This window comes from Balaenoptera physalus (genome assembly GCF_965194825.1).
Source record: "Balaenoptera physalus genome assembly, chromosome: 21".
NCBI classification, from domain to species: Eukaryota; Metazoa; Chordata; class Mammalia; order Artiodactyla; family Balaenopteridae; genus Balaenoptera; species Balaenoptera physalus.
Genome location: NC_138902.1, coordinates 22,614,055 through 22,629,982, shown reverse-complemented (window position 1 = coordinate 22,629,982; position 15,928 = coordinate 22,614,055). Strand labels below are relative to the sequence as shown.

At 39.8% G+C, this 15,928-nt stretch overlaps 1 protein-coding gene across 7 annotated transcripts in view; it reads right to left on the bottom strand.

Annotated features, from left to right (window-relative positions):
• Nucleotides 1–7,912, bottom strand: part of LOC309651734 (uncharacterized protein) — a 34,481-nt gene extending 26,569 nt beyond the window's left edge. For 4 of the 7 annotated variants that reach the window (XR_014258327.1, XM_082444717.1, XM_082444716.1 and 1 more), the window contains exons 1-3: nucleotides 5,122–7,912; nucleotides 4,270–4,380; nucleotides 1,747–1,833 (exon numbers count right to left, since the gene is read on the bottom strand). Coding sequence is in view for 3 of the 7 variants with exons in the window: in XM_082444717.1 (XP_082300843.1) it covers nucleotides 1,747–1,833; nucleotides 4,270–4,380; nucleotides 5,122–5,132 (209 nt within the window). In the remaining 4 variants the exon portion in view is untranslated. Of the gene's footprint in view, nucleotides 1–1,746; nucleotides 4,381–5,121 lie in introns of all 7 variants that reach the window. The other 3 variants (XR_014258326.1, XR_014258328.1, XR_014258329.1) reach the window with 1 other exon arrangement.
• Between the last annotated feature and the right edge of the window lie 8,016 nt (nucleotides 7,913–15,928).

Here is a 15,928-nt window from a genome sequence, read left to right as displayed (position 1 = left end):
CATATTTTTGTGCAACCAATTTCCAGAAGTCTTTCCATCCCGCAAAATTGAAACTCTGCCCATGAAAACAACTCCCCATCTCCTTCTCGCCCCATCCCCGCCCCAGTCACTGGCAACCACTCAGAACTGCATTTTAACCAGTTCCCCAGCTGATTCATATGCCCATTAAAGGTTGAGAGACACTGCCCTAAGTATGAGAACCACACATCATAAAATCAGGAGCCACTGTGAGTTTCTTGAGGCACCCAGGCCATGGCCTTGGGCCAGGCCATGGAAGCCAGGCAGTAGAGCAACAACTAGTCCCTCTAGACAATTCTGATGCATGCTCAGGTGGTTTGAGAACCACTGCTTTGACCAGTGATTTGCACTCTTGCCTACATACTACAATCACCTGGGAACTTTAAAATTCATGCCTGAGACCCATCCCAAACCAACTAACTCTAGTCTCTAAAGGCAGAGCCCAGGTGTCTGTATTTCTGAAAGATCTCCCAGTGATTCTGATTACTTAGCCAAGTTTCAGAACCACTGGAGGGACGAAGGAGGTTGGTAGGATTCTGCACTGTGCATGGGATTTAGAGGGGAATGATGGCTCCAGGGAAGGCATCATAACTGCTGCTTCATTTTATATTGGCCCAGCTACCCTGATATGAATGATTGCTCCAAGGAGTTAAAAAAAAATAAACTGTCTTTATGAAAAGAAATGGCTGTCTCCTTAGAAGCCCTAACACCCTCCCACTGCCTGTCATTATTTCCTATCACATTGCTCCGTTTATTTTCTTAATAGCATTTACCACAATTAGCAATTATCATGCTTATTGTCTGCCTCCTCTCACTAAACCAACACCTGCCTCTGTGTCAGAGCCAGGTTCAGAGCTCTGGCTCACCTCTCCATCTCACAGAGCCCCTGATAAATATTCGAGTGAATCAATCAACCCTGCTATGTCATGGAATCACTGTGGCTTCTGACAGTAAAAGAGACTGCTAAACTGTCAGGACCGAGAGAATCATGGTGGGGCGGGGGGGTTCTGCACGGAGCAGTCAAGGTCAGTGAGGGCGAGTTTTCCCAGAGGGAAGAGGCCAATGCGGGTAGTAGTGCAGATGGACTCACTGTGTGAAAATCAGAATTCTTAAATTCTTAAATTTGAGCTAGTGAAATCTGAATATATAAATGTGACCTCATCCAGAACCTCCCAGCTAGTGAGGCTTGTATGACAACACATTTATACAACACTCTCCCACCCCGACTCCTATCCCGGGTGGAATTCTGTAATGGAAATAGCATACATTTTGGAACAGACCCGCATTCAAATTCTGCTCTCTCTCCTGGCTGGCTGCTCAACCGCAAGAAATTACTTATGTGAGCCTCAGACTCCTCATCTGAAAGATGGAATAACAGTAATTATCCCACAGATTACATAAAGCACCTGACAAAGTGCCTGACACAGAGCAGAGCTCAAAAAATGTTAACTCCTCAATCTGCAATCTGGATTTCCTTACCCACTCCTTTTCAAACCTCTTCTTCCTTTAGTTACACTCTTACTGCCTCATCAGGAGAACACATGCAATCACTTATAGCACCAATCGTCTATGCATTTGACTGGAAAAAAAAAATCACACACGGACTTGTGGATTGTCTTCTATCACTGTATTGAGAGCTCTTGTATACTGAATACATGAAAAGTTGAAGGATTTATTAAACTTGTTTCCCAGCCTAAATGGAAACGCCTTTTGGGATAGGAACCTTACCTTCTGCTTCTTTCCGTCCTCCAGCACTGAATTCCACAGTCAAATGCGCAGATCTGATATGCACTTTCCAGATCTTCATGACCACAACTGTTCAAAGAGTAGATACTATCTTTACCCTATGTCCCAGCCAGCCCATAGGACACCCTCTCTCATCATCTTCCTCCAAGTTCTGCTTTTCCCCATTTCCCAATGACAGGGAAAAGAAGTGGTTGCTTCCTGAGTATTCTGCATCCCTCCAAGCAACCTCTGCTCAAATGCAGCCCATCTGTGCATTGCTGACACTATGAATCTATTTAAATTCTGATGATTCACTATACTGATTGAACTAGGTTTTACTCTTTTTTTTTTATTAAGGTTTTTATGTGCTTTATCTTTTAACAGAATTCAAAGTATTATGAAGATATATAACATCTTTAAATCATCGTATTATTTATGTTAAGACCGTGGCAGGGAATGCAAATTTCTTCACCCAACCTAATCTCCCCTTTTCCTTTAGTAAGAGATCCCAAATTTTTAGTTGGTGCATTGCAGTCCAGTTAAAAGATGGCATTTCCTATTCCCATGAACAGTTCACTGAGTCAGATGTTGGGGTATTTGCCATAGAGGTGTGAGAATACTGTGCAGCATTTCTGGGTGAAGTCTCCTTATTAAGTGTTTATGTGTTTATTCTTCCTCATCTGTTGCCAGCCTGGAACATAGATGAGATGGCTGGAGCACCAGTTACCTTCCTAGACCATGAATACGAGGCCCACACTTTAGAGATTATAGAGCTGACAGCCAGAAGGAGATTGAGTTCTTAAAGAATTTGGGACACCTGGCCACGCCAACCCCCAAACTGTCTAGTATTTGTAAAATCCCTTTGCAAGAGAAAGCAGCTAACTATTATATGCACTTGAACTTAATTTGAACTAATACAAGGTACAGTTAAATTATGCTTCTTGCATATTCAATTCACATAAATGAAGTTTAATCACACATAATTATTGCACTGATTCCATGATGATCAAATAGTTACAGTCTACTAATTGCACTGAACTACTGGCTGAATGTAGCATTTGGATTTGTAATGCAAAATTAAAAACATGTTAAGATGCTTAAGGAAGTGTAGCTGGTCCAAAAAGCCAATTTTAGACAGCAGTAAATAGCCCTAAGCCTCTCTGGGCACCAAACATTACCACATAAGGAAAACATATGCAAAAAAGCATCATAATCTAGTTAAAGTATTGCTGTTGGTTTTATGGATTTTACTAGCTATTTTTATTTGTCTTAAGTTTTAAGTAGATTTTAGGCATATTTATTGTGCTAGAAAATTTTTATCACTAGTGAGAAATAAAGTCTCTGTCCTAGAAACACATATATGTAATTTTTGGTCTTTGCTTTTTGTCAGAAAATGAGTGGGAGAGAAACAGACAATATGAGATTAAGGGAATATTGAAGGGAATGAAGTGGAAGGTCATGATACTGGTCACTGGGAAACAGGGAAAAGCAGAACTTGGAGGAAGATGATGAGAGGGGGTGTCCTGTGGGTTGGCTGGGACATAGGGTAGAGATAGTATCTACTATTTGAATAATGGACTTCTGTTTACAAAGCCCATGAGTTATCTCACTCAGAGATAGGGGTAGGAACACAGGGAGGGTTGGCCAGGGGTTACAGGTAAGAGAAGGGATGGCTATAAAGGAATTTCAGGAGGCATTCTTTGGGATGATAGAAAAGAGAAAGTCTCTGCATTCCAACTGCCTGAGATAACCAAGGTTGGCCATAGAGTTGGTCATGTATATAAATATCAGGGAATGATTCCGATTTTGACCTCATACTCATGCTTTTCTGGAGACTCTCTTTATGAAAAATACAAAATTAAGTTCAGAGTTTTGAACAAGATCTCTGCAAGTGAGAGCTTCTGAGCCTTAGCCATGCCGTAAATCCAACTCTGATCATTTATCTATACTTTAAAAACAATCAAAACAGGGACCATACTATACAGACTGTTAGTAAACTTTTTCCCCTCAACTATAAGTCTCGAGTATCCTTCACTGTCAATACATATGATTCTAGCTCATCTTTTAAGATAATTCTGTGGTTTTTCTAATAGTCATTAGATAGATAGATATTTAAATTATTTCCGTATGTTGATCCTCTCACTGGGGGATGCTTTCCCTAACAACAGAGCCTGGAATATGATAAGCCCTAAATAAAATGTTTGTTGAATTGGTGCCTTGTTCTGAGCACACATATGTAGTTTCTGGGTTTGACAGGGTTAAAAGACGGTGATCTCTACTCTGAAGCGCCCCCTGGCTGGAGTGGGGAGACAGAGACCAAAGCACCAGTATTCTGTCTCGGAATGCCTGTCCCTCTTCTGTACATCCTCTCTCTCTCTCCCTCTCCCCCTCTTCCTCCCCACGCCCCCACTGGGCTGTCACCACTCAGGGCTTGTAGTGAAGGGTGGGAAACTTCACTGAACACGTCTGTTCAGGAAACACAATGGTGTTTCAGGAATATGCTCTAGATTTCAAAGCACTTCTAACCTTAAAGGGAAAGTTTCCTGAATATCTTTCCCTGGACTGATGACAGCCAAGTCCCAAATTGGAAAGACAGTGGTAATCGGAGAGGCCTGAGTACATTTAGCTGCTGTGAATCTGAAAAACAAAGAATATTTAAAATGAATAAAAATTTCACAAGATCAAGGAGTGTGGGACTCTAGAAATAAAGTTCTCTTTGTATTCTTATATGAGAGAATGGATGGTGAATATATCGACTTTAGCTGGGCCAAAAGACGTAGTTCATTTGTGATTAGAGACATTCTCTGGAAACAATAAACGGACTGAAAGTACCAGCTGAAGAAACAATAGGTTCAAAACCTATCATCCCAGAATAATGCATGGAGTTTTGGTCCTTTTAATGAGAAAATGTGTATGCTCATTTCCTTGAATAAATCTCTACATCATTCATGAAAGACAGTGGAATATTAAGCCTAGCAATTTCTCTTACTTCCAGCCTCTGTAGCCTTCTAACCTAAACTGGGACCTCTCTTCCTCATGGATTTAGTGATGTCCCCAGATTCAGGAGAATCTAAGGGACCCAAAGGCAGGTGCTCAGTTTAAAGGACAGAGTTATTGTTCCTTGCTACTTTCTCAGCTTTACACAGGTTTGCCAGGAACAGGGCTCTTGCTTCATTCCCAGCGCCTGAGTGCCTGGAAGGCACAAGTTTCAATAACCAGGTCACGTCTCTCCCATAGTTTTCTCCAGACCCTTGAGCTATCTCGTCATCTCTTTTTGATATTCCATTTTTCTAGGATGAGGACCTTAGGTGGACATTGTTAGTTCACTAATCTGCTTCTACTTCCTAATAGTACTTACATTATCTCTCTGATATTTACCTCTTTCCCATGCAGTCCGGACATTTCAGGGAAAGCAGACCCCACCTCTAGCTCAAGAGGTGGACTCTGGTGGGCTTGAGGCCATCAGCCCATTGCAGTCCTCTGGTCAGTTTGTCTGTTCAGGGATGTGCCTGTTACTCAAGGTGAATCTCGGTGTCTTTCTTAGAATACAGGGACTGAGGCAGTCTATTTTCATTGGAAATAAGCCAGAAAACATTTAGCTCCCATCGCAGCTGGCAAAAACTAGTTAAATATTTGCCAGTGTTCCCTTTTTTTCCTGGGCACACAGCTCACTACATTTTCCAGCCTCCTTGGCCATATGACTGAGTTCTAGCCAATGGAATGTGGGCCAAATCGATGTCTCCCCTTTCAAGCCTGCCTCTTCTCTAGTGATCTTCCTTTTTCTTTCCCCATCTGCTGGCTGAGTGGAGAACCACAATGGAGAGAGCCTGGGTAACCATTTGGAGGACAGCGTCTCAGGACGGTTGCTTGACCAGGAACACTGGACCGAACTGCATGGAGAAACAAATTTACATTGTGTGAACTCACCAAAATTTTAAAAAATATTTTATTTTTATATATTTATTTATTTATTTAGGCTGCACTGGGTCTTAGCTGTGGCATGCAGGATCTTCGTTGTGGCACGTGGGATCTTTAGCTGCGGCATGCATGTGGGATCTAGTTCCCTGATCAGGGATCGAACCTGGGCCCCCTGCACTGGGAGCACGGAGTCTTACCCACTGGACCACCAGGGAAGTCCCGAAATCACCAGAATTTTAAAGTAATCAGTTACAGTGTTAATCTCTCCTGATTAGTTCACTTCCTTACCTAGGAATCTTCCTTTTCATGGTCCCATAAATCCTCTTTACTGATTAAACATGCTTGCATTGGGTTTTTCTGTTACTACTTAGAACAGGATAACTGATACGGATCCTGCCTTGCACCCCATCTTAGGATTGCATTGTGGCTTTTTGGTTGTGCTGTTAATGCTTATTTGATTCAGTTCATTTCTGGCATTCAATGTCACCCTGCCTAGGGAGAGTGATCTTGTTTGTTAATGGCTTAACTAGTGATTGTGGTTAGATGCTCTACCTATTTTCTCCATTCACTAAAATAACTCTTGTTTCCCCCCCACCCCCTGCAATTTGCTCTCCATTTAGGGATTGAGGATAATCAGTACTGGCTCTATGCTGCTCCTGGTTAATAACATAATGCTTCCTAATTACTTACTAAGGGGCTTAGTAGCCAAATAGTTTAACTAACAGCACAAGGTAAGAAAAGATATAAACTTGGACAGGAGCATCGCATCCTTACTTTCATGGGGGTTATATTTCTCCATGACCAGATCAAAGTATCCGCATTCCTTGTTCCCATGACTTCCACAGGGACCAAAAGACCTGGGAGGCAAGTGACAAGGGTCACAGGAACAATAAAGTGGTTTGATTTAGCCCTTTGCAGAGAATTGTCTATTTAGAACAAGCAGCCTCCTGTGTTAACAGCAAAGGCCACACTCATGTTACATCCACATTCATAAACAAACCAGTGTTGAGGAAGTGCCAAATATGACCACAAGCAAGATCTTCTCTTTTTGCCCCAACCTTTCTTTCTCACAATATTTTACTGTCCCAGCCAAGGAAGCCTTCCTTCCTCCATCAGACTAGATATGTTAAACCAGTATCACTCCAACTTTTTTTTAACCTATTAATCCTGCTTCCCATATTTTCTACCTTCATTTGCATTGACCACTGGAATTACAAAAATGATTAAGCCATAATTTCCTTCCTCAAAGTGCTTACAACCTCATGAAGGAGACAAACACATATTTTAATGAAACGTGGGAGGTGCTGTAATAAAGTTATACACATGGTGCTATGAGGCACAGAAAAGGACCACTTAGCCCAGTATGAAGCTCATAAAGGTTCTCAGGGGGGAAATGACGCCTAAGCTGAACCACAAAAAGCTGAATTCTACCCAAACATAAACCATGGGCAGAAATGCCAGCATTTGATGGGGGAAGGAAGGCAGGAGAGGCCAGGTCTTAGAAAGAACATCCAAGCATGTCTTTGAATTATTTATTCATATTAGAATTTAAGTTCCTTGAGTGTAGGAACTTGATCCATCTTGTTCACTGGTGAGTTCAATGCCTAAAACAGTGCTTGGTACTTAAATGGTGCTAAAAAAGTATTTGTGGAATTGAATGACGCCTGGAAGGAATGCCAACAGATATGTATCTCAGAGGAATCTCTCCAGCAGGTGTGTGAAGCCAGCAGGGAGACCTGTCATGAGGCTAAGGCCACAGTCCAGGTAGAGAATGGGACCTCCATAGGGCAATGAGAGCAGGGTAAGGAAGAGGGGGCATATTTGAGAAATGTTTACAAAGTAAAATCAGCAGGACTTGGTAACTGGCTGTGGGAGATGAAGGAGAGACCAGGATGACTCTTAGTGATAAAGAATACAGAGCAGGAACAGGAAGAGGAGAAAACAGAAGAAACCTACATGGCTAGGAATCTGCTTTTAACAAAATCTCTCTCCCACCCATGACCCTCTCAGGGACCTCCTAGCCAGGTAATGTTCAAGTCACAGCCATACTGTCATGTTCATTCAAGTGACCTTTGCATAATTTTGGAATTATATAATTTATGATAAGTTAGGATATATTTATATATTCTAAATAATGTGTTATTTAAAAGTGTATGTTAGACCTCAGTGTATCTTTCAGGTCTTCTACTTTGTATTTTCTATATTTTTGACTCCCTATTCTAAATTCTTGATAAGTGTGTAATATATATATATATATATATATATATATATATATATATATATATATATATATATATATATATATATATATCTGTGTGGCTGTGTAATTTCAATAACATTGAAATTATAATCTGTGGAAGTTTTATTCTAAAGAAGACATATTTCTCTAACAGCTAGATGAGATAAACTTTTTCTTCTATTGTTATTGATTGTTAGGATGTAGCAAAAGATCATTTTTATTTAAATAGACAATTTGGATGTACTCAATTTGACATGTAAACAAATTTTGGGTTATTAATATTTAGTTCATAAATAACACATTTCTTTATCATCCATTTTACTTTCTTTGATGTTTACTATTAGTGAGTTATATAGTCTTTGTGAATGCCCAGACAGGGGACACAACACCTTTTGATTCCTGACTTTTAAGTAACATTACATATGGTTATATCCTACCTCTACAAGTCATCTATTTATATTTTCCTTTGTTAATTGTTATATTATGTAAGTATGCTAGACATATGTAGGAATAAAAATAAATGACAAAATGAACACCTGAGTCTCCTCACCCAGCTTAAGAAATACCAATTAGATTTTTAAATAATTTTCTGATTATTAAAATAATATATATTTGTTGTATTTTAGAAAGTATAAAAAACACTAAGGAAGAGGGAGAAAAATCATCTATGATGTTATTACCCAAGAGGAACCAATGTAGCATTTGTATAGGTTTCTCTCAAATCTTTTAATGTAGAAAATCATATTGTAGAAACAACTTTGTATCTTGCTTTTTCTTCTTAATATTGGACCATATGTGTTTTCTTCTATTACTGTATCATTAGACATCACTTTTAAAAAGCTACAAAATTTCCATTGTATGACTGAATCATAATTTTTAAGCTGTTCCCTAAATTGTTGGACTTGTAAGTTACTTCCAATTTTTCATTATTATAAATATAATTTGTTGTGTATCTTTTGCAAAATGACTTTTCTGTACTGTGATGCTGTGTGTACCGGGTGTGTAGTGTGTATTCCGTCTTCTCTTGGATAGATTCCACACTCACGGAATCACCAGGCCAAAGGAAGTGAACACTTTAAGGTTCTCAAGACATACTGCCAAATTGCTTCCCCCAAAAGCTCTAGCAATTAGTATATTTGAGAGCACATCTTCCGCAATACTCTTGTAAACACAAAATCTAGTTATTTTCTGTTTTTAAAAAGCACATGGATGAGAAAGTATGAATGGGGCCATATTCTCCAAAGTATCCTTTTATCTTGATTCCATGCCCTGTTGATGATAAATATAAACAAAACTAATTTTTTAAATCATAGAGGAAAATTGTGTCAGTGGAGAAATTAATATTAGATAATTGATAGTGGTGATAATTTGATGGGGAGGAAGATGGAAATAAGAGTACAAGGATGTAAAGACTTATTAGGCAGTGATTCAAGTCACATGCTTTTGTCCTTAATTGTGTGGCTCACTGCACTTACAGAATTTTATAAAATACAAGACTTTAGGATTACAAAATGCACATGAAGACTTTGCATCTCGAAGGTCACTTTTGATGATGTAGGATTTTTCGCTGGCAACTATTTTCTATTAGCATATTGAAGAGATCATACCACTGGTTCCTGGCTACCATTGTGGTTGTTCAGAAATCAACAAGTCCGGGGCTTCCCTGGTGGCGCAGTAGTTAAGAATCCACCTGCCAATGCAGGGGACACGGGTTCGAGCCCTGGTCCGGGAAGATCCCACATGCCGCGGAGCAACTAAGCCTGTGCGCCACAACTGCTGAGCCTGCGCTCTAGAGCCCACAACCCACAACTACTGAAGCCCGCGTGCCTAGAGCCCGTGCTCCGCAACAAGGGAAGCCACCGCAATGAGAAGCCCACGCGCCACAACGAAGAGTAGCCCCCTCTCGCCACAACTAGAGAAAGCCGGAGCGCAGCAACGAAAGACCCAACGTAGCCAAAAATAAATAAATACAATAAATAAATTTATAAAAAAAAAATCAACAAGTCCAACTGTCCTTTCTTCAAAGCTAATCTGACTTTTTCTCTGGCTATTCTTCTTCCCTCTCCCCCTCACCCCTCTATTTTTAGTTTTCTTCAGTTTTACTTTGCTGAATGTAGGTGTGGATTTTTAAATGATCCTTCTTGGTATTAACTTGCCAGTGAGTCAGGGAATAGTATTTTTCATTAGCACTGGAAAAGTTTGTCACTATTTCTTTAAATACTGAATCTTCCCTATTATCTCTTTCCTTGCCTTCTGGGATTTTGATCAAAAACATGTTAGATGGAATAGATATTTGAAAGTATTAAGGAATTATTATAAATATTTAGGTGTGATGATACTGTAGTCATTTTCTTTTTAAGAATTCTTATTGTTAAAGAATGTCTATTTTTATATGTTCCTATAAAAGGGTTTCATCTTCAAGAAATTCATGGAAAAGACTCTGACAAGTACAGGTTTCTGGTAACTGACTGTACTGCTGAACTGAATGAATAAGCATTTTCAGAACTCTGATGAAAAACTGATGAACTCATAAAAGTGCTAACAAAAGATCAAGATGAAAAAAAACAATTAATTACATGGGACTGAGTGAACTGATGAGGATGAGTATAATTTTTGTGACTTTCTGTCTGAATTTAAAAAAAAAAAATCCCACAAGGACTCAGAGGCAAAGAATATACAAATCAATTTTCACTGCAAAGTAAAGGAGCTGTTACAGCGGAGGATTACTGGACTGAATGTCAATATTATGACATAGTATGAGTGTGTTTCATGTTTGGTAATTGCAATCATTGTTGCTTTTGTTGTGGTCATCCATGTACAATGCTTGGTGTCAGTCTATTTATCTCTTGTAAAAATAAAATACAGTGTGTGTGTGTGTGTGTGTGTGTGTGTGTGTGTGTGAAAATAAATAAATAAATAAACTAAGTTTTTCAAAAAAAAAAAAAGAATGTCTATTTTTAAAACATGCGTTCAACCTTCTCTCTGTCTCTTCCAGGTTTCTTTCCTCTGTTGTTCATATTTTTGACTCCCTGTTGTAAATTCTTGATGATATATATTCTGAGTTATTTTTAGTTCACTAAACTTCTTCTGCTGTATTCTAGTATCCAATCTGCTGCCAAAGATGTCCAAATATATATAATTTATAACAAATACATAGAGTTTATAATAAATATATATAAATTCTGTTTGGTTCCTTAACCAATCTGTCTTATTTCTGTAGTTTTCTGTTTCCTGCAAACATTTTCAATATTGTCATTTTTTTTTTTAAACCCAGTAAGCAAAGTGGCTTTATAATCTGAGCCTGAGAATTCTGATATCAGCAGTCTATACAACCTTTTCCTGCTGTCCTGTTTTTGGCTGATTCTCCCTCCTATTGTCTTGCTTTCTTGTGAGCTTGGTTACCTATAATTGCACATTTGCCACTGACCTGGAAAACTGCCTGTGAGGTTTTCCTGCGGCCTGAGATGAATATGCTTCCTCCTCGGTGTTTTATATTTGCCGGTTAGATTCTTGGAAACTCCACTACTTGGAAACCAAGTCAAACCAAATTTAAGGCTTGACTTTCTCTGACTCCCTCAGATTGTATGTGCCCAAAATGCAAACGCCTGTGAGGACTGGTCTGTGGCCAATTTTCTACGGAATTTTTTTTCTTTTCCTTCTTCCTTCTGTTCTGCTCACCTCCAAGTAGCATTTTCTAGTCTCTTGTGGTTGTGATGCAGAAGGGCATATTTAGTTCTGCTTAACTCACACTGATGCCGTTGCACTGTGGGGTTAAAGGCTATAGGGAAAGTCTTCCAGAACTGCCCTCCCTGCTGGACTTGACCTCTGTCCCTCCTACCCGAGCAGGGCTAACAACCTTGGTCAGCTGGGTGCTGTCTTCAATTCCCCCGCGGCATAAGCAGTTTTGACTCCCCACTCCCACCACCCCTTCCAAATATTATTCTGAAAACAGTCTTTTATCCAAAAAACTAGCCAGAGAGTCCCACTTGTCAAGTCTTTTCAACTTTTCAATTTTTTTAACGGGATCCAACTAACCTAACCCTCCATTTTGAGAAACAAGAAGTCTTCTGCTAAAAAATTTTAACTTTGTAATTAGCAAAAAGTAGAATAACTAAGAGATTTTTGCTTTGGGAATCTGACAGTAGAAATGTAGATGAGTGGCAGCTTGACTTTACTAAAGGATAAAATGTTTATGATATGATGCAATGTTTATTATTAATGATTAACAACATAAATAATTTCAATTGGCATCATTAGTCTGTAACACTGTAACACCATATGAAATTCCACCTACAGCTGCCTCCCTTTCTAGACACCTGATACCCAATTGGCAAAAGTGTTTTGAATAATCAAGGACACAGACGGTGTCATCAACTAGTATCTAATCACATAAACTTCGGCTTCCATTTTCTCAGGGCTGAAATAAGAAGGTTGAACTCTGACCTCTGAAATGAGAAGTTCACTTCAGTTCAAAGAGTTATCTGGCTCTTTCAGAGCCAATAATCTGGGCTAACAACATTTCAGCTCTTTTCTCTGGGGAAGGAAGAGAAAGATAGGTTTATCCAGTTACTAGTTTTTTTCCTCTCCTCAGTCCAAAAAAAAAAAAAAAAGAAGGAGTTTGTAGCAGCAAACAAAAATAAATCAATACAACAATACAGAAAAATATATTGAGATTTTAAAATGAGAGGAAGAAAAAAGAGATGAAAGCATTACTCCAAAATGTCCTATAGTTGGGTCATGAAGTCTATGCAGAACTTCGCAGCACTTGCTAACTTAAGGAAAACATATACTGTATTTCGTATATATTTAGTAGTTCATACACTAAACAGAAAGCTCCCACATAAATGAGATTTCTAGTACAGAAAAGACTTCAAGTATATATAGGCATTACTATGTTTTTATTCTGCAGTCACAGTTTTAGCAGATATCCACTGAGTTTAATGCTAATTGAGGTTCTACTATATATTGTCTATTTCAAATAGCATAGAAAAGATAGCACATCTTGCCTGACCCATTGATTGAGCTTGATTTTGGACTTATCACCAATCTCCATAAGAACGCCTCACTCAAAGAAAGGATTTGTAATTCCAACCCCCTTAATTTTCAAAGAATATTTCCCTCAAAAGAAAAACCATAAAATTTTAGAACATCCTAAAAAGAATTTAAGTTCTGTAATGTGTCTTTCCCATCTACATTCAATCAGGAGAAAGGCAGTTAAAAGCAACTCTATTACATGCTGGAAGGTCAGTTCTAATGCATTACAGGATGATCTTGAACCATCTGACATTTTAAGTGCGTTTAAAATTTTCTGTCTTGATGTTTTGTGACTCCTCTGGGCTAGCTACTGTTGCCAAGGCAATATGGGTTACTGCAGGGATACAAAGGGGTTTTTGTTTGTTGTTTTTTAAATATTAACATGACAAACATAGAAAAAGTAAATATAGAGAACAAATTCAGCCCCTTTTCTCTTCAAAATGCATGCAGTACAGATCCTCTGATCATATATCTGATTAAAAAATACAAAGACTCATGAAGTGACTTTCCCAGCTGGTATAGAGACCTTCTCCCAATCAGTGGGGCAGCTAGCATCAGAGTCCTCTTCTCATTCTTTGTTCTGGATTGAGGCCCCTCTGAAAATGTGGGACATTGATTATACACAATATTAACTACCCACCTCCAACATGTTTATCTCCAAATGGAAAAATCCTTTCTTTATGTAAATAAAGGTGGCTGTAAAGGTCCAGAGTGTTACATTTCAGGGAACTTGTGAAGAGAAGACAGAGAAATGCATGGTGCAAATCATATAAATACATTCAGTTGGGTTGCAAAAGACTCAAATGCAGATGAGAATAAAGATTCCAATTAACCCTTTTTTTTCTCTGTGATTATTCCTTCTAGTCAATATAATCTAAAGCTGTTCAGACACTATGATGGACTCCAATCATCTGATGATGGGATGAATCAAAGCCTCTATTTTCTGGAATACTACATGAAACTTTTCTGGAAACAGATAACATCTTTGCTTCCTACTAACTGAAATGCAGTATTTTAAAATCAGAAGTCTACACGCAGATCAAGAAACCCTGTAGTACAAGGCACTTTTTAATCAAAATCTCCCAAAGCAAGGTCTCCTTAAGACAAACCAATGATTCAAGCAAAATGCCATGTTGCTACCAGAGACCTGGAAGTAAATAGGAAGTCTTTTAAGCACAATTAAAAAACAACTCACAAACCTCAGAGCAACTATTTTTAAATAAATATTTAGAAGCTCAAGGAAAGTGCTTGTCTTATGCTTGGAAGCACACTGGACCTCATCGGCTCCTGCTCCCAATAAATTATGCTGGGAGTGTGTCTGAAGAATAAACATGCGACAGAGCGCTCATAGGAACGGTATAGGGTTGATGTCCATGAGCGCTTTCACATGCTGACACGTGAGCAGACCTTTGGTTCCACTGCAGGCAAGCTCTTCCTATCCGACCATTTAAAAACTATCCAGGATACAACAGCCACTCCGACTGTGGATGGATACTTCCACCCAGTTTTGATGCAGTTTCAGTTTGATCCTCTGAAACCATCAGAACTTCCCACCAGAGATAAATGAGGAGATTCTGGCCTTTATTAGTGTGCACAATTAACGCAGGTGACCTGGCTGTACTTGCCAACCTTCCTGCTATATATATATTTTTTTAAAATAAATTTATTTATTTATTTATTTTTGGCTGTGTTGGGTCTTCGTTGCTGCGCGCAGGCTTTTCTCTAGTTGCGGCGAGCAGGGGCTACTCTTCGTTGGGGTGCACGGGTTTCTCATTGCAGTGGCTTCTCTTGTTGCAGAGCACGAGCTCTAGGCACTCGGGCTTCAGTAGTGATGGAGCATGGTCTCAGTAGTTGTGGCTCGTGGGCTCTAGAGTGCAGGTTCTAGAGCACAGGCTCAGTAATTGTGGCGCACGGGCTTAGTTGCTCCGCGGCATGTGGGATCTTCCCGGACCAGGGCTCGAACCCGTGTTCCCTGCATTGGCAGGCGGATTCTTAACCACTGCGCCACCAGGTAAGTCCCCTCCTGCTATTTTTATCCATCTCCCTACATGTGAGCACCTTTGACCTACTCTGAGCTCAGACCCCCTCATCTATTAGAGTGACTTTGTCAGTCTTTCTTTAAAAATGAACAGGCAATAAAACGAATTTAATCTAGAAGCAGCAGCTCAGTAAGGGAAATGAAAACATCAGAAGTTACCTAATCACAGCCACAGCCATCCAGGGCTCTGTCTTATCTGCTGGGTAATAAAAATGGGATCTTCCTAAACTTGAAGGGCATCAAATAAAATAAGTAGTAAAGTTGTTGCTTGCCTCTGGTTCTTGGGGGATTGCTATGCAGTTTAACCAGTGTATACTAACTACAAAACACTGTCATGGGTTTGAAACACCTATGTTCTAGGAAAGTTTTTTGGGGGGTGCAGGGGGAAGGTTGTTTCCACATAAAGCAAAAACTGAAACACAAACATCTTTGAGAACAGGGATTGTTAAGAGGGCAGCAGAAGGAAAGAATGGGCAGAAGAGAATATCTCCTTTGAAGTTAGGGTAGTTTTTCCAGAAGAGTAGGGTTCAGTCTCACTTTAAGGAGAACACTTTTAAATACCTTGGACAGCTCAAAACTGCTATTTGGGGAACCAAGAACCAAGTGAGCCAAGAATTGAGCAGTGCTTTAAAAATCCTGGCAGAGCAGCAAGAGGATGAAGAGTTGGTTTTGCATAGTTCTGAACACAGGAGTAAAGAAGCAGAGGCACCTCTTCCCAAAAGGCGCCGGAATCCTACGGCATCAATGGATCCGTCGCGGGGGCGGGGGGGGGCGCGGTATTTCTCAAAGTCTCCCAGGGCACTCACCCCTCCCTACCCCGCCCCACTACTCCGTCCACCCTTCCTCCCTCCACCTCCAGGACCCGCCCCTCCCCCCGGGGGTGTGCAGCGCTTCTTAAGCTCTAGCCCCCGGGGACCACATCTGCAGCCCGGACTCTTCTGGGAGCTTGGCAAGTT